The sequence below is a fragment of the Mytilus galloprovincialis genome, chromosome 10, assembly GCF_965363235.1.
Source record: "Mytilus galloprovincialis chromosome 10, xbMytGall1.hap1.1, whole genome shotgun sequence".
Lineage (NCBI taxonomy): Eukaryota > Metazoa > Mollusca > Bivalvia > Mytilida > Mytilidae > Mytilus > Mytilus galloprovincialis.
In genome coordinates this window covers 85,649,412-85,677,283 of record NC_134847.1, presented here as the reverse complement: position 1 = coordinate 85,677,283, position 27,872 = coordinate 85,649,412, and the positions used below count along the sequence as shown (strand labels likewise).

The 27,872-nt window shown below is 33.2% G+C and overlaps 1 protein-coding gene across 1 annotated transcript; it reads right to left on the bottom strand.

Moving 5' to 3' along the window:
* Positions 1-149: 149 nt before the first annotated feature.
* On the bottom strand, positions 150-27,281 carry LOC143048677 (uncharacterized). Its single transcript, XM_076222483.1, has 12 exons — positions 27,197-27,281; positions 26,316-26,462; positions 16,811-16,890; positions 15,799-15,870; positions 12,354-12,486; positions 11,311-11,442; positions 10,453-10,526; positions 7,554-7,625; positions 5,121-5,328; positions 1,401-1,504; positions 910-1,003; positions 150-502 (listed from the first exon to the last, which is right to left on the bottom strand). The coding sequence occupies exons 1-12, from the start codon at positions 27,207-27,209 to the stop codon at positions 261-263; spliced, it is 1,371 nt and encodes a 456-aa protein (XP_076078598.1). The 5' UTR covers positions 27,210-27,281; the 3' UTR covers positions 150-260.
* Positions 27,282-27,872: the final 591 nt, after the last annotated feature.

Sequence of the window (27,872 nt, the reverse complement as noted above, 5' to 3'; positions counted from 1 at the left end):
GAGTCTTTTTTAGACGAAACTCGCGTCTGTCGTATATACAAAATTTAGTCCTGGTATCTATGATGAGTTTATTTACCATTTTAACACACAACATTCGTCGGTTCATTATGTTCAAATTCGACATAACAAATAAGACCTCGGAGTCGATATAGTTTAAAGATTTAATAACATTCTAATAAACATTATAATGCAATCTCAATTTAGAGACAGTTGTAATGTAAGTACGCTAACAAGTGAATTGGCACAAGTTTAAAAGGACACTATGTAGACCTCCGAATATAACACATTGGAACTGCATTATGTGCACACGATACTGGACTTAGTCCATAGGTATAGACTGAATGTGAATGTATCCCAACAGAAAACGTAATGTAGGCAACAGCACACGAGTCCTGTGTTAACTGGAAATCATTCTCTAACAGCTGACTGGACACTATAGTATCGTCGCTTTCCCAGTACCAATACTGGTGCTTTATATCTCTTGTAAGTGACGTGTACGCCTCTATAAATAAAATATTTTATTTATATAAAGATTTATGTGTGCAAAGAATAAAAAAAATTATTGCAGGTGTGTAATAGAAATCCTCTTTCCAAAACTAATGTATTTACACATATGTAGATAGAATAAGGATTCACGGAACTTCTTTAAAATTAACTGTTCGGTAATAAACAAATCAGTGCCATATATTGAATCCAAATATGATGAAATGAATTTTGGTAATCGTTTTGAATGTCCGAATTATTTCTTTCGCCTTTATTGAATGTGATATCACGTCTGCTAGTCTCCTGTATTATTCATATAAGTTAACGTTGCCTTTTCTATTTTAGGAGCAAAATATCTGCTTATTGAGAAAAAAATTAATGAAATGTATCCTCTAAACAAACGCCCAGGAGACGAAACACACTCACCATGATTTTTATGCTGGAAATATGAGAATACTTCTAAGATCTCCGTTTTATCCGAGAATTTGACTAAACTAGCACATCTCTGATAGCAATAATCCTGAAATCATAGATGCTGATTGTTATTTACAAGATAACGCCACACAATGTCACTAGAGCAGTAGATACAGTATAATTTAATCCAAACAGTTAGCTGTTCATATTATTAGGTATGGATAATTGCAACATAAATATATTGGCGTTTCGTTTTCACCACTTCCATACATTTGTTTATAAAGAACAAGATATGAAATCAAAGGCAAAGTTGGTTTAATATAGTTGTTCAGCGTCATTTTGGTTTCTTGTGAAGAGTTGTCTCAATGGCAATCATACCACATCTTCCTTTTTATATCAAAATTTTGAACTTAAGGACCAGATCCAGCAGAAAAAATTTGATATCATATTCAGGAAATTTAAATTATTGATATGATAGTTTACCATTTTAGATACTAGCATACCTCAGCTTGTTGTTTGTTTAATGTTAGATTTCCTATGTTGTAACAGTAATGTCCATGTGGAACAAAACCAAGAGGACAGTCCCGATAGACATAGCTCGTACAGTCTGCAATAAAACAATCGTATTAAAACAAAGAGTTCAAATTCAAGGTAGCAGAGAGTGTGGACAAGTGGAATATATCATTCATACTGAAACAAGTAAAATAACAAAAAATATCGTCGGATCGTCGAGGAAATTCAAAACGGAAAGTCCCTAATCAAATGGCAAAACAAACGCTCAAACACATCAAATGAACGGACAACAAATGTCATATTCATGACTTGGTACTGGCATTTTTTATGTTAAAAATAAGATAAGACCTGGTTATATAGCTAGATAAACCTCTCACTTGTGTCATAGTCGCATAAAATTCCATTACATTGTCAACGGTGTGTGAAAAAAACCCAGCAGACATAATACATGTAATATACACATGGAAAAAAGTATTGCAACACCAAATTGAAATTGAAATAAAAAAACACTCTTTATTTTTTTGTGATATAATTTGGTAAAATAGAACTAATTAAACATTATTTAAGTATCACCTGAGTTTAATCAATAAATATCCACTCGGTAAGTTCTTATCTGCACATGCAGCTACTGTACCCGTAAACAGCAAAACAGATGTTTTTATCCTCATTGTTTTCAACACTTTAAATAACCAAGTTTTTAAAGTTATGTGATTGACACCTTGTAATGGGTCCTCGACAACTCTTAACTGCAGCAAGATGGCAGTTTATCAGCATGAGAGAAGTAGGGATGTCGCTGTAACAATTGTACGTATTGTTGGTCATCACCATTCCACTATAAGTCGTTTTGAGAATAAAAATCAGGCAATAAACGATGTTAAAGACCTTCCGAGATAACGAAGACCCCCTATACCATTTGCTAGGGAAAATCAAGCATAATGAAGGTTGGGCAGAAGGAAACCCATTGCATACAATACAATCCTAAAAAGAGAGTGGTGGGCATACAGGAGCCTTTTAACAAGAACTGTTCAAGATCGACTCATCGCTACTGGTTATCGTGCGGTAAGACCATTTCGGAGACCTTTCCTTACGAACAGACACACAGTTTTCCGTATCAAATGTAGTGTAGAGCTCGCCAAAGTTCGAAATTAGCATCGTGGAGGAAGATCCATTGTTCCAATGGAATTCGGTTCATCTTCCTTGGCCCGATCGTAGGCCGGATTTGAACCATATCGAGCATATATGGGAAACTATTGGGCGGAAAGTGCGCGAAAGGACACCCCAGTTCAAACACATCATGAAATAAACAATGCTCTTCATCAGAAATGGTTGCTGCTACCTTAGCAATAAGTTAGTCGATTTATGGCAGGAATCAGAAGACGTTTAGATGCGGTTATCCGTTTGAATGGATGAATGGAAGCTGCGCACAAAGTACTAATTCTTTGGCGTATAACGATCAACCATGATGTGAACAGTCATCTGAAGATTAATTTTGAAATTTCTGACATTGTAAAGTTCGACTAAAGTAAAAGTTGTAAAATGCATTATTTTGTACAAAAAACACTTCATTTTGTTATTAGAATTGTGGTTAAATAAATCATTTTTTTTTTCAAACATGTTTTGTTCGTTTCATTGCCAATGTTATCATAAACTATGTTTCAATAATTTTATGCAAATATTTTATTATATTTTATCAAAAAAAATAGGCTGATTTTTCAAGTTTTAAAAAATCAAGGTGTTGCAATACTTTTTTCCGTGTGTATAGATAAAAATGTCCAAAAATAGGAGTACAACAGTCAACACTGTGTTATAATCTGACAAACAAATATGTATCAAAGAAACACAAATGGGAACATAGAACAAGAGGCTCTCAAGAGCCTGAATCGCTCACCTTAATTATTTTGGTTAAATCTCTCATCAATGATTATTTTGGCTTTTCAATTTATTTAAATGTTTTTTGGATCGTCCTATTTTCTTCAAAAGCCAAAAAAAATAATCATTTTCTCCTATGTTCTATTTTAGCCATAGGAGCTATGTTTCTTGACATACAAGGAAATAAAATATAAAATTTATACTAGATACTCTGAAACTCATTTAGCCTAAGTTTGGCTGAAATTGATACAGCAGTTTCAAAGGAGAAGATTTTTTAAAGTAAGTTAACATGATGAACAAATTGTGAAAAAAGTCTTTAAAGGGCAATAACTCCTTAAGGGGTCAATTGACAATTTTGGTCAAATTGACTTAATTGAAGATCTTACTTTGCTGAACATTATTGCTGTTTACAGTTTATTTCTATCTATAATTATATTCAAGATAATAAACAAAAACAGCAAAATTTCCTTAAAATTATCAATTCAGGGGCAGCAACCCAACAACAGGTTGTCTGATTCATCTGAAAATTTCAGGGCAGATAGATCTTGACCTGATAAACAATATTACCCAACGTCAGATTTGCTCTAAATGCTTTAGTTTTTGAGTTATAAGCCAAAAACTGCATTTGACCCCTATGTTCTATTTTTAGCAATGGCGACCATGTTTGTTGATAGATCATAACTTCGGATACAATTTACAAACTAGATACCCTAAGGAACATTCAGTTAAAGTTTGGAAGTATTTGGCCCAGTAGTTTCAGAGGAGAAGATTTTTGTAAAAGATTACTAAGATTTACGAAAAATGGTTAAAAATTGACTATAAAGGGCAATAACTCCTAAAGGGGTCAACTGACCATTTCCGTCATGTTGACTTATTTGTAAATCTTACTTTGCTGAACATTATTGCTGTTTACAGTTTATCTCTATCTATAACAATATTCAAGATAATAACCAAAAACAGCAAAATTTCTTTAAAATTACCAATTCAGGGGCAGTAACCCAACAACAGGTTGTCTGATTCATCTGAAAATTTCAGGGCAGATAGATCTTGACCTGATAAACAATATTACCCCTGTCAGATTTGCTCTAAATGCTTTGGTTTTTGAGTTATAAGCCAAAAACTGCATTTGACCCCTATGTTCTATTTTTAGCAATGGCGACCATGTTTGTTGATAGATCAAAACTTCGGATACAATTTATAAATTAGATACCCTAAGGAACATTCAGTTAAAGTTTGAAAGCATTTGGCCCAGTAGTTTCAGAGGAGAAGATTCTTGAAATAGTTTACGACGACAGACGACGGACGACGACGGACGCCAAGTGATGGCATAAGCTCACTTGTCCCTTCGGGACAGGTGAGCTAAAAAGCACATTAACAAAAATGAAAGACAAGAAATATTTGTTTTACTTTAGCACAATAACACAATTGCAGGATGTATAAGTAGAGTCACGTCATATGTAACAAAGAAACAAAAAAGCATATAGACAATGTACATTAGTAAAAATAAAAGAAAAGAATACAAAATATTTAACATAGAACAATAACAAAATGACGGGATATATAAGTACAGAGCCACGTCATATGGATATCACCAAAACAGACTAAATAGTAACAGTAATTTTTCACAAATCAAGGAACCAAGTTGACATTTGATCCTTCCAGTTTTGACTAGTTGCAAGATTTCATGCTATTGCCACAACTTGGAACCCTGGTTTTAAAAGCTTCCATGTAAGAACCAATCATCTATCAAGGAAATTATGACAGGAACTGCAATTATCTGAGAAATACATAATCTATAAGCAGGCGCCACTTGAATATTAAAATATAGTTAGTATACATACTATTAACAGGAACTGTATGATTAGGCACTGTAACAGTAGTGGTAGGAGTCGCTGTAGTAGGTAGAGGTGTTGTAGTTACAACTGGAACCCCGTTTGGATGAAGATTACAGCGGTCACCAGTACAACATCCACCAATCAAACCAAAGTCTCGTTTTCTTCCAAACTGGTTGAATGGGTGATTCGCAGGTGACATCAAAATCGAACATTGCTTAAACAGAAATCGACATAAAGTTATATAAATCAATGTCAGGCATTAATTGAGTTTTAATTACTCAATAAATACTGTTTTGTTTGCAAACAGATTCTCCAAGAAAGGAAAACGAAGACAATCTGCGCATCATGTATCTTGGAAATAGAGGAAACATTAATGTCTCTATTGTGTCATAATATCAATGCAAGGCTCCGTGTTGAAGGCCGTACATTGACCTATAATGGTTTACTTTTATAAATTGTTATTTGGATGGAGAGTTGTCTCATTGGCACTCACACCACATCTTCCTAGGCTCCGTGTTAAAGGCCGTACATTGACCGATAATGGTTTACTTTTATAAATTGTTATTTGGATGGAGAGTTGTCTCATTGGCACTCACACCACATCTTCCTATGCTCCGTGTTGAAGGCCGTACATTGACCTATAATGGTTTACTTTTATAAATTGTTATTTGGATGGAGAGTTGTCTCATTGGCACTCACACCACATCTATCTATATCTTGATAGAAAGAATGTCGTTCATCCGTCCCTTTTCAACAAATGAATGTTTTAAGGCAGGAACTGTTTAACAACTAAAATAATCAGTATAGTCATGATAGTACGGCGGCTTTGTGAAAAACAATTGAGATGGCATCAACAGTAACGACTGTTCGAATCATGACTCGTTGGATGTACTTAGGTGAGGTTTTGGAATGTGTGTAAAATGTTCGGACTCCTTGGTATTTTTCCATACAATCGATGTAAAATATTTTGCCCGATAACACCCATTTATTTTTTCATATTTGACTTAATAGCTCATGAAAGGTCATTTACCAAAATTTATAAAGAAGATTCTTGATTTTCTTTTTTCCGTTTTGAGACAAAAATAATACCTATGCAAATATAAGGTAAAAGTCCGAGTTAGCCTTTTCCCGCCATATTTTAAATCTCAAATATCTCGAAAAGGAGGTCCATGACCTATCAATACTTTTAGCTTATCTTTATCCTTAATAGATGCTCTACCAGGTTAAAGTATCAATTTTAAATTCTTGATTTATTATTTTTCACCTAACCTCACCTAAGTACATTCTTTAGTTCGTGTTTCGCTGCATAAGACACACTACACCGAAGATATGGATTGAGGACTTTACGCCATATTTTTTACCAGAGGTGTCAACTTTGTATTTAAACATTTACAACAGAATAGAATTAGTGGTTTTGGGAATAACTTAAAGCCAAAAGTTTAATGACCAGCACAAAAAACAACATTTTCCTTACATGCTGAAAAAGTTGAATATTTAAATAATAAATTGATATTTCTATGTCCGCCATTTTAGGATATTACCTAAAGTAAGGGTTTTAAAGATATACGTCTTATACATTGTATCCATGAGAAGCATGAAGAAAGGTTCCTGCACAATGTAATGATAGTAGCAATACGTTAAAACACACTTCAATTACCCTCCCTAAAAAATAAGCTTATGTTAGAACAATGTCCGCCATGTTGGATTTTACCGGAAGAATGGTTTTGTAAGACATCTAATCTATATAATATATCCAAAAGTAGTAAAAAAAATGTTTGTACTGAATATTATGATAGTAGCATGATATTAACACCTATTCACATACTAGCCTTCGATATTGGGCTGATTTAAGTATGATGTCCCCCATTTTGAATTTTACCGGTAGTGAGACATTTTGTTTAAATGCCTCCCTATCTGTAATCAAAGAGTAATAGTTGAGGAAGGTGCCAGATTTCATGCTTGTAGCAGGATTTGCCCAATTCGTCTGAAATGCGCGTGTAGCTGCCGGACTAGTAGAGTTTTAAATATCGAAAACGGCAATTCAATGAAACGTTGGAATATGATCAGTTATAGAATCGCAATTTTAGGATTAATTCTGTATAAACAAATTTCGACCTCGATCTCATAGAAGAAGAACATCCGTTGACCGACGGTAAATCGGCTTAAATGACATCATTAAACAATATCGACTCTAGCGTGTCGTGAGGTTACACCAAAAGCGTTGTTATATTTAATAGAAATGTACGGGGAGGTATACGAATGTTGAAGTCCAGTATACCTAATGTAAAGATCGTATGATATATTACAGTTCAACTGAATTAAAAAAAAAGTCATTGTTTAAAAAGTACACATCATATATCTACTATTTATTAGTGGTTAGAACTCTGCTTCGTCATTATCAATAACATGATTTTGCGATCGATTTCATAAAATATATACCTGAGAATCCATACAACCTAATTCTGCAACAATCTGTAGATCATTATTTAGTTTCTCGTATCCATAGCAAACCTTTAACGAATAAAGTTCAATATAATAATAAAAGATATATCATACGTGTATGATTAATATAAACAATTAAGGTAATATCCTTTTAATGTGTTGTTAGATATACGTATATATGTTACAGTGAATTTGTATAATCAGGGATTATGTAGAATCACTAAAAACATTAGTGATTATATAGATTCCCTGAAAATGACCAGTGATTTTATATAATCACTGATAATTTTAATTATTATTCTACAACTTCCCTAATATGATTTCAGGGATTATCAATAATTAAAAGCTTCAAAGATGATATCTCAAACCAATTACACAAGTGGTTCCAGCAAGGATTTGTATAGTCTTACTATACAAATCCTTGGTTTCAGGAAAGGGAGATCCCAAAAAACTAATGGTCAATATTCACGAAAAGGCTGAAGAAGGATATCGCCTTGCTATATAGCATAGAATCCTGCTCGGATCTTTAATACAAGAAATCAGTTTGAGGTTGCTGATTACCCTTCATTGGTACAATTTGTACCTTCAGATGTTTGTGCTGAAAACTCTATTTCTCTGAGACGTGCCATAAAATCTTATTTGATGTGGAGGACAAGGTTTTTTTAATGTTGATATCGTGGTAAAAACAGATGTGAATTTGATAGATATGCCTGTAGAAAATCAGGGCAAATGTGTAATAGTCAATGCCACCCAAATTTAGTTTGTAAATAAAATGTTTAATATTAAAATATTATACATAACATTAACATTTATCAAAACAACTGTACGCATAGAAATAGTTTTAATGACAATTTCATTTTAAATTACTTCATATTCTCAACCTAAAAACAATTTCTTAAAACAATACGATAAAATGAATAATCATTATGCAATTTAATATTTTCATACTGACTTCATCAACCCGCCCGTGTGGGCTCGCTTGGTATTATTAATACTAATACAGTCCATATCAAAAAGGGCTCGCTTGATATTATTACTGATAAAATCAGTATTAAAAACAAGACATCAATTATTCCATATATATTTTGCTTATCATTTTATCATATTGTGCTTATCATTTGATTATTTTGTGTATAACATTTCAATATTTTTGTGTCTTTCATATTAATAAATTATGCCTAACGTTTTACAATATTAAGGTTATTATTATGATATATATATATGTATATATATATCAATATTTCAATATGTTATATATTCTAGTATCATTTCAGTTATTCTGTATAATCCCTGACGTTTTTTCTAGTGATTATACATAATCCCTGAAAGTTTTAGTGATTATATATAATCCCTAAACTAACCAGTGATTATACATAATCTACATAATCCCTGATTATACAAATTCACTGTAACATATACATGAATATATGTCATTCATGGATACCCCATAACCCTTTGTTTTTCTAGTCATTAAAAATTAGAAAAAATACAATATTTGAAATGAACGTTTAAAAGCTTTGTTGTTGAACCTTCAACTATTTATTTATTTAGATTAATTTAAATGTGTACTCATGAAGTGTAATGAGTTGAGTTATGTAAAAGAGGGAGGAAAGATACCAGAGGGACAGTCAAACTCATAAATCGAAAATAAACTGACAACGCCTGTCTAAAAATGACAGAAGACAAACAAACAAACAATAGAACGCATGATACAACATAGAAAACTAAAGAATAAGCAACACGAACCCTACCAAATATTAATGGTGATATCAGATGCTCCGGAAGGATAAACAGATCCTTCTCCACCCGTCGTATTGCTTATGTTATAACAAATCCGATAAACAGTCGGTAGGTCTCATTCATGAAAGGGGAGAGGATTTTAGTTACGACGTAAGGCAATATGACGTCTGCAGCCGATATCGTCATATGCCCTTATTACTATAGTATTAATGTATGGACTTTTTCATATTGGCCCTGTAACATGCCCAAGGTGTTAATAATGGCCAAGGATGGTTGTAATGGCCCTGAGGCAACGCCGAGGGCCATTACAACTGTCCGAGGCCATTATTAATATCAAGGGCATGTTACAGGGCCAATATGAAAAAGTCCATATATTGATACTTTTATTAACCAACTATAAAGGCAACTTCATTCAAGAACAGTCTTCGAGTCTCGGATCCAAAATTATACAGCTATCCACAAACTACAACAGGACCAATACAGAAAAGCCCGTTTCATAAAATTTTTATTAAATGGTTTTATTCTTCGATTAAACAAAGAGTAAAAAACTTACCGTGAAGAAGATACAGGAATTTCATAGCTGAACTTCAACTTGTCTTTTCGCATTCAATTTCGCATGGAATTTTAGTCAACATTGTGACTGTCAGATGTAATTTCTGATTTGTCATCCAAGTACTTAATTTTATGCTATTAAAATTCATTTCATCTAGCAAATAAAAAGTAGCTGGGAAGAATTAATCAGACAGTAAAGTCTGCATTCTGAGGATTGAACAACGGAAATGAAACAGTGATAATAATCGAAAATCGTTCTCGAAAAAGGCTGTGAAATATTTCCGTTTCAAGTCGTTACAAAACAATGTTACTGAACATCATTTATTAAACTTATTTTTATGATATTAAGTTTAAAAAAGAATAAAAAAATGTCACACTTATTTACAGAAATAAACGACATTTTGTTTTAATCGATGTCCCGTTTCAACTGTTCATAATGCATGACTGTGATTTCGTAATGCATGACTGAGATCTCGTAATGACTGGCTGTAGCAATTTCTCCGTTCATAATGACCAGATGTCGAAATTTTCCTTTTATAATGCATGGGCATTTCTATACATATTGTAGTAAGTTGGTTAATAAAATGAGGTATTGTATACTTACTGATCCATTACCACAGACGGTTATCTGTTGACATTGATTTGGGTTTGAAATTCCATCGCAGTTAAGACAATAGACTAAAAGAATAAACATAGATATAAATATAGGAATGTAAACATAAACTTTGAACCTATTTATATTTTGTTTATCCTTGTTTACCCGTGTGTATCAGTTTTACGACTTTCTTTCATATTGGGACACAATTATAAATAAACTAAAGAAAAACTCAATTGATGTTTTGACAATTTATTTCGTGACCTTTATCTTACGGGCGCTGACTTAAAACCTGTTTATAGATAACAAAAAACAATGTGTCGCCAGTACACGGATGCCCCATCCGCACTATCATTTTCTATGTTCAGTGGCCCGTGAAAATGGGAGAAAATCTCTAATTTAGCATTACAATTAGAAAGATCATATTACAGGAAACATGTGTACTAAGTTTCAAGTTGATTGGACTCAACTTCATCAAAAACTACATCGACCAAAAACTTTAACCTAAAGCGGGACAGACAGACGGACGAACGGACGAACGCACAAACCAGAAAACATAATGCCCATAAATTGGGCATAATAATGGATCTTCGTTCCTCGTCCGTCGTTATACTCACCAAAGCCTTAATAAAAAAAATCCTTAGTTCTGGTCAATAAGGTCAATCTTCAAAATATGTAGCCATATTGAAACATATAAATATGTAATTTTCAACATTCTTGACACACTCAACCTCTTCGTCTTTTGGAGCATTCGTACGGAAATATATGAGTTGCTGAAAAAATCATTCATATAAGTTGTTATTCATGCGGGCATAGTGCTTGACAATGTTTGATATTGGCATAAATATATATAACTACATTACTTACAACATTGCTGACACATGTGGGGACACAATGCTTTGACGCAGTCGTACTGACATGGATTAGGGTACAGCAGAGCAAATCTTTGACACGTGTCTTCGTCTGTGTTGACGCAGAAATCACTACCGGAAGTAGGCACTGTTTTATATAAATAATGAATAAGTTATTGAGACTTGATAGAAGACATTTAATATCATTAACTTCATGTTATCATTAATTTGACAATAATATGAATTAGCTGTCATATAATTATATACTTAGTTTAACTTATATCTTTACATTACAGTTACAAAAATATGCTTTTGTACATGTGTAGATATGCAGTATATGAGTATTTGTTTTAATTCACAGGTGGTTGTTTTTAGCATCTGACATTAGTCTGTTTGTTTTACTTGGATATGTCAGCAGAGGTATCGACCAAGTCTGAAAATGAAATAACACGTTGTAAAAGCGCTTTTTTCATTTATCTTCACCAGGAAACAGTTTTGCAGTTTTGAAATTATTAATATTTATAAAAATGTTGGACATTTTGAATCTGTTGTTATCCTGATATTGTCCTAAAATTTTGTTTTCCTTATCCAGTCTATATCTTGTACCTCTAGCTTGATTTATTGCTCTGTTTACTATTATTTTTTATTTCTAATTATTTCTATTTCAGTCTTTGTACTTACTCTGGTGTGGGTATATACTGATCGGGTTAGGGTTTGGTATTTGTCGTTATGCGTTAACCTATGTACATACCTATTGAGTTAGGTGTTGGTATTTGTCGTTATGCGTTAACCTATGTACATACCTATTGAGTTAGGGTTTGGTATTTGTCGTTATGCGTTAACCTATGTACATACCTATTGGGTTAGGTGTTGGTATTTGTCGTTATGCGTTACCTATGTACATACCTATTGAGTTAGGTGTTGGTATTTGTCGTTATGCGTTACCTATGTACATACCTATTGAGTTAGGTGTTGGTATTTGTCGTTATGCGTTACCTATGTACATACCTATTGAGTTAGGTGTTGGTATTTGTCGTTATGCGTTACCTATGTACATACCTATTGGGTTAGGTGTTGGTAATGGCGTCGAATTTAATAAAGATGGTGGTTTGTTGTTACATTTATCATGGTTACAACAACCTGCATCAAAATTTACTCTCTTGTCTTGCGAACTGGCAAACTGTTCACAAGTCTAAAAGAATATGCTATATGTTTATTCATTATTCACGACAAAAATAAGAAAAAAACTAAATATGTCGTCTATATGGGTTCTTATACTTGATTGGAAGTATGAATGACAACGTGGTAAATATCCAATTATTTTAAATGACGTAGATTTTAAAAGCAATAACACATCAACGGAGGTTTTCAACAATCAGCAACACCCCGTATACTACGCAAATAAAGGCTCCATCGATTCTAAATGTGAAACAATTCATACGAAAACAACCAACGGCCCTTTTTGTGACTAATCAATAAACGAACAAAATAATTATATACCAAATAACAACCAACGACAATCACTGACTTACAGGTCTCTAGTTTGTTTACAATCACTGACTTACAGGTCTCTTGTTTGTTTACAATCAGTTTGCAATCACTGACTTACAGGTCTCTATTTTGTTTACAATCACTGACTTGCAGGTCTCTAGTTTGTTTACATTGAGTGTTTACCTGCTTAGGATTTAACGTCAATTACTAGTATATCTATTATAACAAATTATAGCTCTTCTTAAAAAGCCCCAGTCCCACTAGACCACGATCGCAAAATTATCGTTGCTTTCACGATGCTACTACGTCCTCATTACGCTTTTACAACGATTCTGCTACGATTATACCACGTTCTCACCGCGCTTATTCTGCGACCTTACTACGCTTATCAAGATTTTCTACGATCATCACGTTCTTACTACGACCATACAACGATTTATCCGATTGCAACACGATATGTTCACGCTTCTACTGCGATTATAGCACGTTCTTACCACGATTATACTACGTTCAAACCGCGATCTTACTACGTTCTAAGCAATAACGTCAATACGTGTTCCATATCAATACAGCCCCATTCCTTCTATTTCTGATTAATATGTATATTTCTCGGAAACAATACTGTCATGCCACCACAATCTACAAAAACACGTGGGCGTGGTGGAAGGGGTTGATTTAGAGCCAGAGAGAACTCTGATAATAACAAATTCTGATCAAGCAGAGATGTCTGACCGACCAATCCAACCTAAATTTCAACATATTGCTGGTCCATAAAGCTCAAATGACGATATTTTAGTGAACGATAGCAGCGATGACAGATGTGGCAAAATATATAGGAATATGTGGTACGAGTGCCAATGAGACAACTCTCCATCTTAGTAACACATAAAAGTAAACCATTATAGGACAATGTACGGCCTTCAACACGGAGCCTTCGCTCACATCGAACAGCAAGCTATAAAGGGCCCCAAAAATTACTAGTGTAAAACCATTCAAACGGGAAAAACAACGGTCTAATCTATATAAAAACAAGAAGAATGGTTGAGCCGTTAGAGAAAATAGACAAGAAGTCCTAATTACATACAGACAAACAAAACCTGAAGAGATTCAATATGTTTTATGTGAAAATGACAATGAGAATGAAGGTCGTAGTATGAACATAGTCAGGTCGTAAGAAGAGCGTGGTGAGGACGGTAAAAACGTGCTAGAATCGTACTATGGTCGTGAACAGCGTGATATAGTCGTATCGGTAGCGTAGACGGGTAGTGGTGAGAACGTGGTGGTCGTAGTGAGGTCGTATTAACGTCGCTGCGAGATCGTATCGCAGTCTCTCCGAATAGAATCACGCTTTCGCTACGTTCTCGTCACGATGGTACAGCGACCTTTGCGATCTTACTACGACCTTAGTGCGCTCTCACTGCTCTTCTACTACAACTTGATTTTGCCACGACCGCACAACGATTGTTTTGAACATGTTCAAAGTTGGCCACGCTCATCAGATCTTGAAGACCTCACTGCGACCGTGATACGACCATACTGCGATCTACACGATCGTACTACGATCATCAAAATTTGCATTTTTATCACAGACGGTAGTGCAATCGTTGCCTAGTGGGACTGCGGTATTACATACGATATAAATATATAGATAACTAATCCAATCATAGTACTGAAGTACTGAAAATCAAATGACCGCAAGTTCTCGTGAATGGTCACAAGCACTTGTCTCAGAAAACCAATCACATCTCTATAAATAGATATATGTTTTACTGAGACAAGTTTGTGCATGGATAATGAATAAATGACAGGGAATTCAACCTCATTGTAATAATTATTATTGCATAGCAATATAATGTTTCCCACAGAAATAACCAAAAGTTAGCGTGCAATAAATTCCAATATTCCACTAGTGCAATAAATCTTTAAAATTCATGACGTCTTCATCGACAAAATCTTAGTTTAAACTAATTTTTACTTTCTTATATTGTATTGCTAAACAATAAAAGGGCTATTGCATGAATATTGGGGAATATTGTCCCTCGTAGAACATATATCGCAAGCTCGTGCAATATAAAATTCTACTCAGGACAATATTCCCCAATATTCATGCAATAACCCTATATTATATTGTAGTGATACAAATCAGTTATTAATTTTGTTATGTTTTATATTAATATTTGTATAAGATAGTTACGCGAATATGTAATTTTCATCCATTTGTATATCATTATATTCTACTACTCTAATAATAGTGCAGTGCAAGTGCATATTGGATACTCTCCTGTAATAATTCGATTGTCTTATATATTGGATTTGAGTAGGCATTCAAAGGAGTAGGTCCGGTAAGGGCCGATTTTGGCCTCAAATTTCACGTTCATCGAACGAAAGATGTTGGACACTTTTTAAACACTTAAGTGTCTATTTAAATGGTTTTTGTAAAGAATTTTAAGTGATTTAGTAATTAAAAACGCTCCGATTCAAGCTTAAATATGAAAAATCTATCAAATATGCAAAGAAACGTCCTTTTTCAAAAGATTTTTGTCAAAAATGAAAGTGGCCGCATCTGTGTTCATCCTCAACCTTTATATATGTTATGTATTATCATCAAATACAACTTACATTTCAATATTATGAATGAACACGAATGCGGCCACTTCCATTTTAGACGGAAACCGTTTAAAATTTAACTAAAATGCTCAAATTGTGAAGATTTCAGTAATTTAGCATGACTTAATGATGCTAGTACCATATATGTGCATTGTTTTGTCAAAAAGAACCCATATTTATGTAGCAGAAGCATTCTACTTTCCAGTAAATAGCTAAAAGATTACATTTTCATACTTTTGTAAAACTGCTATATTTTGGGGCCAAAAAGGGGTCTTACTGAACCTACTCCTTTCGTGCAAAACGTTCTTTATATATTCTTCCGCCATATCAATATTTTCTTTTCTTTTGTGTATTATTCTATTCTTACCAAATAATTGACATAATTGGAAATGATAGTAACACTTACATCTTTAGTACTGCAACCGAGACGAAAAGCCTGATGTAAATCGTTAGTAAATGACTGGGCACTGAAACAGTACTGTAATATAATTTTAAGTTTTATTGTACATTATAAATATAATGAGAAACATAAGAAAAACTGTTTTATAACAAATCTTTAAAAGATTGGACAAAAGGAAATACTCATTCACATTTTCTGTTCCCCGTGAACAAAACCCGACCAAAGAGCAGATAACAAGCCTATCACATACACCCTCCGAAATAGAATAAACGTACACACAAAGATAAACCAAAAACATGGTTGAGGTAGCGCGACTGTGTAGTTGAGTCAAACTAGTAATGTGCATGAACAAACATCTCTTTTTCCCTCTTAAGTAAAAATTTCATAAAATTAAAACACGCAATGATTTTTTTTTGTCTTACTACCAAAAGGTTAACCACTAACTAAGCTACGAAAATAAAAGACATATCATAATTTCAATAGCAGATTCAGTTTTAACTTGAACGTTGAAAATGTTTTGTTTCATTCAAAATATCAAGGTGCTCTTAGATAAGCATACTTCATTGGTGTCGAATTTTTTCTCGAAATAAACGAAAATCATGTATTTTAACTGGTTTAATCGATATAGGAAGATGTGGTATGAGTGCCAATGGGACAACTCTCCATCCAAGTCACAATTATAAAAGAAAACCATTAAAAGTCAATGTACGATCTTCAACACGTAGCCTAGTAGGCTCACACCAAACAACAAAAATTACTAGTGGTAAAGCATTGTTTTTCTTAAAAGGAATTCATCATGAGTCATATAAATAAGAAAATAAAAAAAAACAAAACACATATTTAAGTAAGATTCTCTATTTTACTATCCTGCTTAACATACATTTTGTAACATAAAGTCATAACGTTGTTTTATTGTTGGGGTGATGTCTCATTGAATTCCTTCTCTTTTTAATCACAACGAAGAGACAAAAGAAACAGCATCTTATCTGATGTTAGAAGATAACACGTGACTAATTACCTCATCATTGCTGGAACATGTCTTAAAGCTGGTACAGTTACCCGGATCATTGATATCAGTACAATCATAACATTTCAGGGCTTCAAAAGAAAACAGACAAATATATTATAATCGTCAAAGTATTGTTATAAGTACATGTACATATTGAATATTGGAAAAGTCATAATGCATAGTACATACTAGGACTATTATACTGTTGAACAGAAAAACAATAGTAAACAAAAACCTACAAAAGAAGAAGAAAAATACAAATAAATTTTATAAGTATTTTTAGTTATTTGTTTGCATATCATACAAACTGTCGTGGTCTCGCGGTATGAGTAGAGGAAAACAGTTGTTTAGTTCGAACCAGCGCGTCACAATTGACTCTGTTTGATAATTTTCCTGCCCAGACCCGGTGGTTCTACATGTATTCTGGCACGCCAGCTTCTACACCAATAAACACTCATCATCGCAATTAAACCAAGAGTGCTTACAGTGATGTTAAACACCACCAATCAATCAGTTCATCAACAAGTCCTACATCTATCATTAAATAAAGTAATTGGGGTTATTATTATATGTAAACTGTACATGGGTTGTGCTGTAATACTAAATTGTAAATGTTTTAAATGAAAATTAAAACCTTGAATCGCTAGTTTTAATGATGCGCATGTTCTACACTGACATGAACGTGCGTTAATCACAAACTAGTACTCATGATCATAGTTTGTATACAGATATAATCGTTAATATTTACATGTTGTTATTTGATACGCTTAAAGATTCTTATAACAAGATACAGACCTCATTGTTTGGACCGTTTTTATTGTACCTTTAAAGAGGGAGAAGATTGAAAGTCGACAATAAAAAAAAAAGGCAATACAAAAAGACGACACTATGGCCATGCACAGGCAAAACAACAAAAACACTTCAACTATCGACAAAACAAAACACTAAAGATTGCACAACACCTATAAACAAACATGATATACAGCAACAAACGACAACCACTGAATAAGTGTATGTTATGAGACATGCACATACAGAATTGGCAGGGAAAAAGTTTGCAAGCCCTCAACCCTGTTATCAAAGTCGCTAAACTCATCAGATCAATACGATGCATAAAACAGATCCTGTGTTTTGTAAGGTCACTCGAAAATGTGAATATGTTCTAAATTGGCCAGACAATACTTGGTCATGTTTTATGAAGATTTAAGCCCTCGGCTTCGCATTGGGCTTAAATCTTCATAAAACATGACCAAGTATTGTCTAACCTATAAATACATGTATAGACAGAACATGATTTAACTGCATGTAAACATTGAGTTTTATCAATGGGAGCGCAATTGCGTTTAGATTACTTAATAGTTGTACGACTTTACCCCCCGCACAGCCATAGAAAAACAGGGCCCGTATGCATAAAGCTACTTAAGTTAAGATTTTCCTTAGTAAACACTTAAATTAAGGAAACTCCGCCCTTTTTATCTAAGTGGTATGCATAAAAAATCTTAAACTAAGTATTTCCTCAGTAAAATCTTAGTTGTTTTAAGTCACGCCCACAAAACTTAAGTGGTATGCATAAAACTACTTATACTAAGGAAACTGCTAAATATCAACGATTTTCTTCAAATCACGTATAATCAACAAATCAAGAGATAACAGTGGTTAGTTATATACTATTTCCCATATCTCGTGTGTATAGAAACGTCGCACGATACTGGTGTTATTTTAGTGAAATCGCGGACAAGACACATTCATGTCATTAATTAATAAACATTAAAAGTGATCTTCTAAAGTGTTATATATCATTTTAAAGCTTTTAAATTCTACTTTAAGAATATTGCAATTTTGTATAAGTAACAGACTTTTTTCATTAAGTAAAAATCAATTAAACCTTCATTTTTTAATATTATTTCATTGTCCCGCGTTACACTTTAAGTTTTGGGAAATTCGGAATATTGTAAAAACATATAAAAGATTCCACCAAACGATATAGAAGTCTGTCTAGAACAAGAACGACATAATTGGTCGATGATGTAATGTCGTTTTTTTCTTTGAAAAGACGAATTTCGAGAAAAAAGGATCTAGATGATACAAATTATGTGTCCCATGCTAAAAAAATTGCCGTCATTTTTCTAAATTGTCCAATTAAAAAGGGACACCAAAGCAATCACCATGTCGTAAGTAAATAATTATTATACTAGTATTTTGTACAAAGCTCACACTTTCGCCTCATGCAATAATCAGGGATTTTAATAACAAATTCTTTTTATTCGAGTCGAATATCAATGTCCGACAATTTGTCCCCTTCAAACCCAATTGACGTAGGGTTACGTTTTTCTGTTTTTTCGTGATATTTATTTAATACAGTGCTATTCGCTACATAAAATAAAATATAAGGGAAAAAAGTACAAAAAGTTATCTCTATTTTGATAGTAAATTCTCATAAATTTAATCTAAAATACGAGATATCGGTTAAAACTATAATGTCCGATACAATGTCCCCACATACGATTTTAACGTTATGTAACAAAATATACAAAATTTACGTCAATTGTCATTATTGCGGTTTTCACAGACGTTTCAGAATACGGGTAATTGTTGTTGCTTGTTGAGAAAACTTCAAATGTTTAGAGTAAAAGCTCAATACCGATTCATGGGAGGGGGCAATAATTTCTCGCGGAACTGCATGAAGTGTTTTCCGGAATTTATAATGATCGACAGGCCGATCCGCTACAATACAAATTCATAGAAAAGAAAACAGCTATTGTTCCCGCTGATTCTTTTGTTAATAGTATATATTTGTGCAGAACTTAATGGCACTGTCATGCTATATATACCGTAGACCATTCGCCTCGACATTCTGCAGGGTATACATGAGTGCATTATCCATGTTAGCAGTGCGTAGTTTTTAAAATACGCCGCGCGGATATCATTCGTAACCGTAAGTTCAAACAGAATTAAGGAATGAAGAGAGGGCATGCAAAACCACATTTTTTATATCATGTGTGTGTGGGGGGGGGTTGTTTTTTTTTAATTAGGGAGGGGTGGAGGGGGTCATTTGAATTTTCAGTTTAGTTTTATTTTAAAGATGTAGGGCATACCCTACTTTTTTTCACTTACAGGGACAAAATCGAAAAGTTTTAAGACCTACGGATTTCTTTCATAAAAGGGGTGAGAGGGGGTGGGGTGGGGTGGGGTTGAAATGGACCTCCATTTTGTTGAAACAATAAGTTGATTGTTTATGGAATCACTGTTTCGGCAGTCAGAAGTCCCCACTGCTACACCCCATTGAATTCGAAGTTTATATAAGATCATATAAGGTATTTATGATACCTTACTCGTATCAAATTATTTTTTTATATTTCCTTATATATTCAATGAGATATATTACGGTTTCGAAAATATTGCTAAGTACGTTAAGATGTTGAGAATAAACTTACTGTAATAATTTGTTTTAGTAAATATTGTAGGACTCAAAGTTTGAAAAATGCCCTAGTTTGTATATAATGGATTCCTGTGGGAAAATCTACCCTCCCCCTTTTTGTTTGTTGTAAAAGGGACTTGAAGTGATAAAAATTCGTAAGGGTTCCACGGAACCCAGTGTCTCGCCTACTTTTGCTGTTAATCGCAGACTCAACAAAAACGAGGAAAAACATTAATAAAAATTTCCCTCTCGATACTGTCTTTTGATTGAAAGAAGCTTCCAAGTTTGGTAAAAAGATCCAGGATAGTTTATTAATCTAATAAATGTTTTATAAACTTTAACTGCAGACTGTATGTAATGTTAACTGGAAGAAAAACTAAGTCCATTTATAAGTAAAATACGGAAAAAGCGATTTTTTTTTTTACAAAATATACTTCTGAATAATATCTTATGATCAGAAACAAGCTCTTGTCTAAGTTTGGTAGAAATCCAGGATAGTTTAAGAACATTATAAAAATTTTAAAAACTTAAACCACAGAGTGAATGTTTTGTTTCTGGCAAAAAAACTAAGTCCATTTATAACTTCAATATAAGTAAAATACGGAAAAGTGGAAATTTATTTTTACAAAATTTTCTTCTTGATACTATCTTATGTTCATAAACAAGCTTCTGTCCAAGTTTGGTACAAATCAAGGATAGTTTATGAAAGTTATTAAAATTTTAAAAACTTTAACCACAGAGTGAATGTAATGTTTCCTCGCAGAAAAACTAAGTCCATTTATAAGTAAAATATGGAAAAGTGGAAATTTATTTTTACAAAATTTTCTTCTTGATACTATCTTATGATCACAAACAAGCTTTTGTCCAAGTTTGGTACAAATCAAGGATAGCTATGAAAGTTATTAAAATTTTAAAAACTTTAACCACAGAGTGAATGTAATGTTTCCTCGCAGAAAAACTAAGTCCATTTATAAGTAAAATACGGAAAAAATGGAATTTTATTTTTACAAAATTTACTTCTGGATACTTTCTTATGATCATAAACAAGCTTCTGTCCAAGTTTGGTAGAAATTCAGTATAGTTTAAGAAAGTTATTAAAATTTCAAAAACTTTAACCACAGAGTGAATATTTGTGGACGCCGCCGACGACGACGCCGACGGAATGTAGGATCGCTTAGTCTCGCTTTTTCGACTAAAGTCGAAGACTCGACAAAAATGTTAATTTCACATCAAAATAGATTTTTTTTCAAACCATAAGCAAATGTAAGCAAGGGGCCTGGAAAGGGAGATGTGAGCGCATAATAAGCTGAACTATTAGTAAACATTTTATTGAAAAAAGTGTTTTGTAAAATGATTTGCTTACAATGCCTTAGTCTTGTGCTACGCCACTGAAACTTTGATCATGTTTTGTAAGAGTTTAAAACATATTGTTGTATCCAGAAAATATTACACCCATTAAAAGATGATTAAAGATTAAGTAGAGGAAAGTCTTTGATTACCGAAATATTTTTCTTCCAATGCTTTCCCGTCAAAATAACCTTAGAAAGCGTTGTCTTATATGCGCCAATTGTTCATCATTATACTATGCTTATACGTTCTATTGAATTAATTTACAAACCAATATCAGTTCTTTAAAAGAAAAGCATGCATTGATCGATAAACTTAAATAATCTTAACAAACTTTTACACGGATGAGTACATGTGATGAGCTAGTATATATATATCATACGGTAATTAGAGAAAGGTTCCGATTTAAGTATTCCTTAGTTAAGTGAAGACTTAAGTAAGTTTATGCATACCGCTTAAGAATTTTACTTAACTAAGGAAATTCTTAGTGAAATCTAAGTTTAAGGAGTCCTTAAGTTAAGATGTTTTATGCATATGGCCCCAGTACATTAACGGGTGTTACACGGACTCTTTTTAGGCGATACACTAACTCTTTTTTGTTGTTACACGGACAGTTTTTATAAATAGTATCACTCGTGCATGATCAGTGAGGTCATGGGCACTTTAACTTTCAATTGGATTTGAATTTTTTGGTTCACCGACTTATTTCCTGTATTTTTATTGAACAACATATTTACGTTAGCATCAATATCTTTTTTCAAATATTTCCAGTTAAATACTTTTCATATCAGTACACTAAGGGATTAGACATTTAACTTCAAAAGGGGGATGGGGTATAGTTTTCTCCTAAAATAGATATTTTGTTCCCAAATTTTATGAGAAATTTTTTTTTATGGTCAAGCAGATGACAAATTAATGTTTTGCATGATTCCTGATTTTCCGAATACCGTTAATAGTGCTAATTTTAACAAAAACATTTGGGTGATGGCGTTGAAAAGTAAATAGTTAATTACTCAAAAAAGAAAATACCGCCCCCTTTATGAAGCAAAATATTCGGTCAATAAATGTTTTCTTCAATATATGGACATGAATAGAATTTTGGACAATGCTGAAAGTAAAGAAATGAAGACACTGACGTGTATATTTCAATAAAAATAAGACAAGAAATAAGTAAATAAAAAAATTAAATCTAATATCAAAAGATAAAGTCCCTATCAACTCACCAATGCACGATTGATCCTATAAACAAAAAGTGTTCATGTTATACACGTCCAAAAAAGCAGCAAATCTAGAAGAAAATCATTCAACTTATGTCATCAATTTTGGGCGGTAAGCTGCGATTGGATCATATATTAACACGTGTTTAATCCCGATCAACACTTGCAGATCTAGAGACGAGCATGATTTTTTTTTAAAATCAAAGTATATGCCTGAATATGTATATTTAGACAAAATCCATTTTTTCATAAACATTTCATTCACTAATGAAGTAGGAAATTCATTTTTTTAATACATTTATATTGTTATCGAATTTATATCAGTGGCGGATCCAGGTCCAAATCCAGGACAAAACAGGGAAAGGGGGGTGGGGGTCCAACTTTATGTCCCCATTTAAATGCATTGATCGTCCAAAAAAAAGTTGTTCCAACCCCTGCGACCCCAACCACTAAATATTAAATTCATGTATTTGGCAACAAACGCGCGATTCTTACGATTTTTTTTTTATGGGGGATGGAATGGCACATCCTACATTTTTCATAAAAAATAAAGATCTCAGCCTGTTTAATTTAAAATGAATTAGACCTCCCCCTCTCCGCTTTCCGTTTCATTCATAAAATCAAACGTTATCTTACTTAAATAGCACTAAAATATTTCTTTAATATATTACTTTTTTTTACGAAATTGCATTTAAAAAATCTTAAATCTTAAAAAAATCTCGGTTGAAGGGAAAAGAAAAAATATGTGTTTATACTATAACTTACATTTACTCCAGTATGGCTATCTAAGTTTCTCAAATGTTTAGTCTTGCTAAAAGTATCATTACTTTCTTGAAACGTCGTACAAGTCAGATAAAAAACAAAAGTAACAAAAGAACCAGGCCGGTTACAACCAGTCGAATAGTTTTTCTGCACTTGTAGTCAGGTCAAGGTCCTCGGTTATCGCCTCGGACCTTGACCGGACTACTCGTGCAGAAAAACTATCCGGCAACGGTTGTTACCGACCTGTTTCTTTGTTACCTTTGTATTTTCTTTGTATTTTATCTAATACTTATCCCACAAGGACGCGGTGTGTCAGCGTAAGATCACCCCGATGGCCGAAGGCCAGATGGTGATCTAACACTGACACACCAAGTCCGAGTGGGGTAACTATTTTACATCCCAGCTGTTTTAGATTAGACGAAAAAACATTTAAAATTCATAAAATCTAGTTTAGAACGCCACACAACCATTATAATATGGGTCATTTTCAAAAAATGTCGAATTTTCAGTACACCCATGCTAATTTTTTTATTTCTAATGGAAATTTCAGTTGTAATGGTTTAAATGAAAGCTTGTCAGATTTGTGATTCAGAACATTAATAATAGACACACCTTACATCTATTTTGATAAGATTAAACTGGATTTAAGACCGATTTTGGGGGTATTTGTCTGCGTACAGTGTAAGAAAAACACATTTCAAATGATTTTTTTGCGATTTTCTGATCGCCTTGATATCTGCAAAAGGGACTTTTTAAGAACGTTTAATATTACTCTAACGAAAAATCGTAGCTTCTTTATCATTGTATGTAACATATTATCTACAAACTAAATTGAATCAGCGTACAGGAGGTTCATGTCTTTCCTGTTACCGCTACTTAAATCAGCCGTTAAATTATTCTCCACATGAATATTGAATCAGTCAGTGTTGATATCAAAAGTGCAAAGTAATCTTTACATTTAAAACGCCTCGTTTCTTGAACGACAGTGTAGAGAACAGAAATTTCAAGACATTTAGTGAAAAAAATAGAGCGTACTTTTTTTCATGTCTATGCTGTTACCAACCATTTTGATTAATTACACCAACAGTATACTTGTAAAAAGTGCAATAACGTGTTGGAAACCAAATTCACAATAGAAAAACATAATCACTTCACCAAAGGGAGTAGTTATTTCACAACAGCAATCAAAAACGATGAAATTTGTCTATCCTGTTATGTCTATCCTGTTACTATGGTTGCTATGGTTACAGTAACAGGATAGACAATTGTAGACAAAAACGTCGTTATTTTTTTTATCTTAACATATAGGTGCAAAACGAATAAAATATTTCGTTGTTTGAACTCATCTTAATAGGGTTATAACGTCTTAATCTTCCTAATTAAGCATTCGCAGGTGCAATACTGATATCGGTAACAGGATAGACAAAAAGGTAACAGGATAGACTTTTATATAGTGATATATCAGAAACGTACGTTCCTGTTACCAATGAAATACAGAGACAAGTAAACTAACTTATGAGGGATTTACTTGATGTTGGGTTTATTTGAAAGGGTGAAAAAATGCCGAACAATATGAATTGATATCTTAGACTTGCATTACTGGTGGAAATTTTTACAACCTTTGAAAACCAATTTTTAGAGGCATTTTTCAGTACAACCTGGAAAATGGGCAAATAATCTATTATATTACAGAATGAATATATATAGAAGTTTATTCTCTTGAAAACCATCTAATTGACTACGTAAAACAAGCTTAACATTTTATCTAAACCTTTTCTTAATAACCCAAAATTTCTTTTGAAAATGGTAACAGGATAGACAAAATAATGTACCACCGATCAAAAAATGTTTCAACATATTCTTGTTTGACATCATTAAGATTGCATCTTTTAATATGTTGTTCTTAAAGTACTGTTTGTTTTGATTTGCTTATGTAGAGGGTTGTTTGAATAAGAAACTTTTAATCATTTTTTCAATTTCAAAATTCGACATTTTTTGAAAATGACCCATATACTTTATATATTACTATATGATGTATACCCTTTGATGACCCCCGTAAACGATGAGTAGATATCAAACAATGTCAACTCGCCCCACTTGCGAATCGGCCCACATTATATCGCCACTTTATAAAAAAATCGCCCCACTCTTGTTTACCGACTCGCCCTACTTTTGAAAAAGTGTAACATCAAATTAAACAATCAGTCTGACAACTCACTTATTAACGAAAAAGGTTTAAAGCCCACTGAATAAAGGTCTGCCAACTCGCCCCACTTATAAAAAGATCTTGCTTCCTTTAAGTATGATAAATTAATGTTAGTTCGTATCCAGTTGTCCTCTTTTAGTGGTATGTGTCGTGGCTTAACATGCTAAAGGTCTTGAGTTCGAATCCCAGCACATTGACTGGATTTTTACTAAGTGAATTTTGAAAAATAGTCTTTTCCGTATAATTAATTATAAGTTTTATAGTTGATTTTACATTCCCGCCAAAATGTTACAGAACAAAGGAAACCTGCATAACAAAGAAACTCAAACTCAGGTGATCTAATAGGGGTGATCCGGCTCAGATCACCCCTGTTAAAACAAAGGAGCTGGGATGTAAACATGTTTACTGTACACGGCATTTGGTGTGAACACGGCCTTAAATGTCTGCATTTTTTGACACAACATAAAGTTTGTCTCAACTTTGATAGATTCAAGTAAGACAAATCATTGGATTTACATAAGGTCTAGAGACCCAGCACCAGTCTTTTGTATATATAATACATACCACAGTTCCCACATGATCGTTTACAGAACCTAGATAGACATGAGTCGGTACATGTATCTGGTACCCTGTGGAGTAACAAATTACACAGTATGTTGTCGACGTCTGAGCACAACTCAGAATTGACCACACTTATCAACAGCAAAGTAACTGAAAAACGAATGCAATTATATTATCGTTTTCATTTTCAAGGGTATACAATGGATTTACATGATTGAAATACATTAAAACATGTATTGATATATTTGCAAATTGGAGAGGGTTGGCACCTTCACACATGTTTAGCACCGCCATATTCTGTATGTGCCTGTTCCAACTCATGAGTATATAGTGCAATGGCTGTCGTTTGTTGCTTTATATCATATTTGTTTTTTGATTTTTGTTTTGTACATAAATCTGCAGGTCGTAAATTTCTCGTTTGAATTGTTTTGTATTAGTAATTTTGGGGCCTTTTATAGTTGACTATGTGGTATGCGTTTAAATTATTGTTAAAGGCCGTGCGGACCTGTAGTTGTTTACCTCTACCCATTTGGTCTCTGTTGGAGAGCTGTCACATTGGCAATAATACCACATCTTCTTACTGCCAGGTTAGTCATGTATTTGGGATGACATACCTATCCCGTATGTATGATTATCAATATTCTGGTGTTCTTGCTTGTCAAATATTTAGCTAACATTGACGTACTAATATATCTTCCAGAAATCTAAAGGTGTTCTTACATGCTAAATTTTATATACATTTAGTTTATCTTTGTCTGAAATATCGTAAGTCATTAACATAATTATGGTTATTTTTATAATTTGATTTAAGAAGTTAAGACTGATATAAAAGTTCCTGTATCTAAACAATTCTTTCGATTTTAGATAAATATTATTTGTCATACCTATAACCAACATATCAGTCAATAATCTCTCCGGCTTTTCTTATCAGAGATACGTAAGGAAATGAACTTTAGGTAAATCAGTACTGTAAATACAAGCCGGGTCAATAAATTGTCCTCTCGCAGGATGGTTGTGTCTGATAAACAAGGTACAAAACAGAACAAGGAAGTTAGGAACTAAGAAATAATCCTGATAAATACAGACTTAAATATATCAAAATGGAAGCATTTGGCGATCAGTTCAAATAAACTTCTTAGTGTTAAAACTGAAACATAAAAGTGGAACTCATTCTTTCAAAAATGAGTTTCAATGACGTATTTTCATGCTATAAAGTCGTTGTCAGTTTCTAATCGACTTCGACAAGTTTGTGTGATCAGCCTTTTTTTCTAGCTTTTGTCTTCACTAACGTTTTGTCGTTTCTCTTCATCCGTGTTGTTATATACACTGATACAATCTTTTCATAGCCTTTCTGCCTGTTTCAATAAGAACAATCAGATTGACCAATCAATCCTTAATCCTGTGTGATTTTCAGAATATTGTGGTTGGCTAATTTATTCTTGTTCATTTCCAACAAAAGGATCATTCAGTTATATATTATATTAAACATTTTTTTAACATCAAATATTCCACTTTCAATCTTTCAGTAGACTGACTGACCTGTATAATGTCACAAGATAA

Coding starts and splice junctions, on each gene's coding strand:
- LOC143048677 (XM_076222483.1), bottom strand. Junction 1,505..5,120: donor TCATACAGTTCCTGTTAATA/GTATGTATACTA, acceptor GTTTTATTGCAG/ACTGTACGAGCTATGTCTAT. Junction 503..909: donor TTTCCAGCATAAAAATCATG/GTGAGTGTGTTT, acceptor TTTTATTTATAG/AGGCGTACACGTCACTTACA.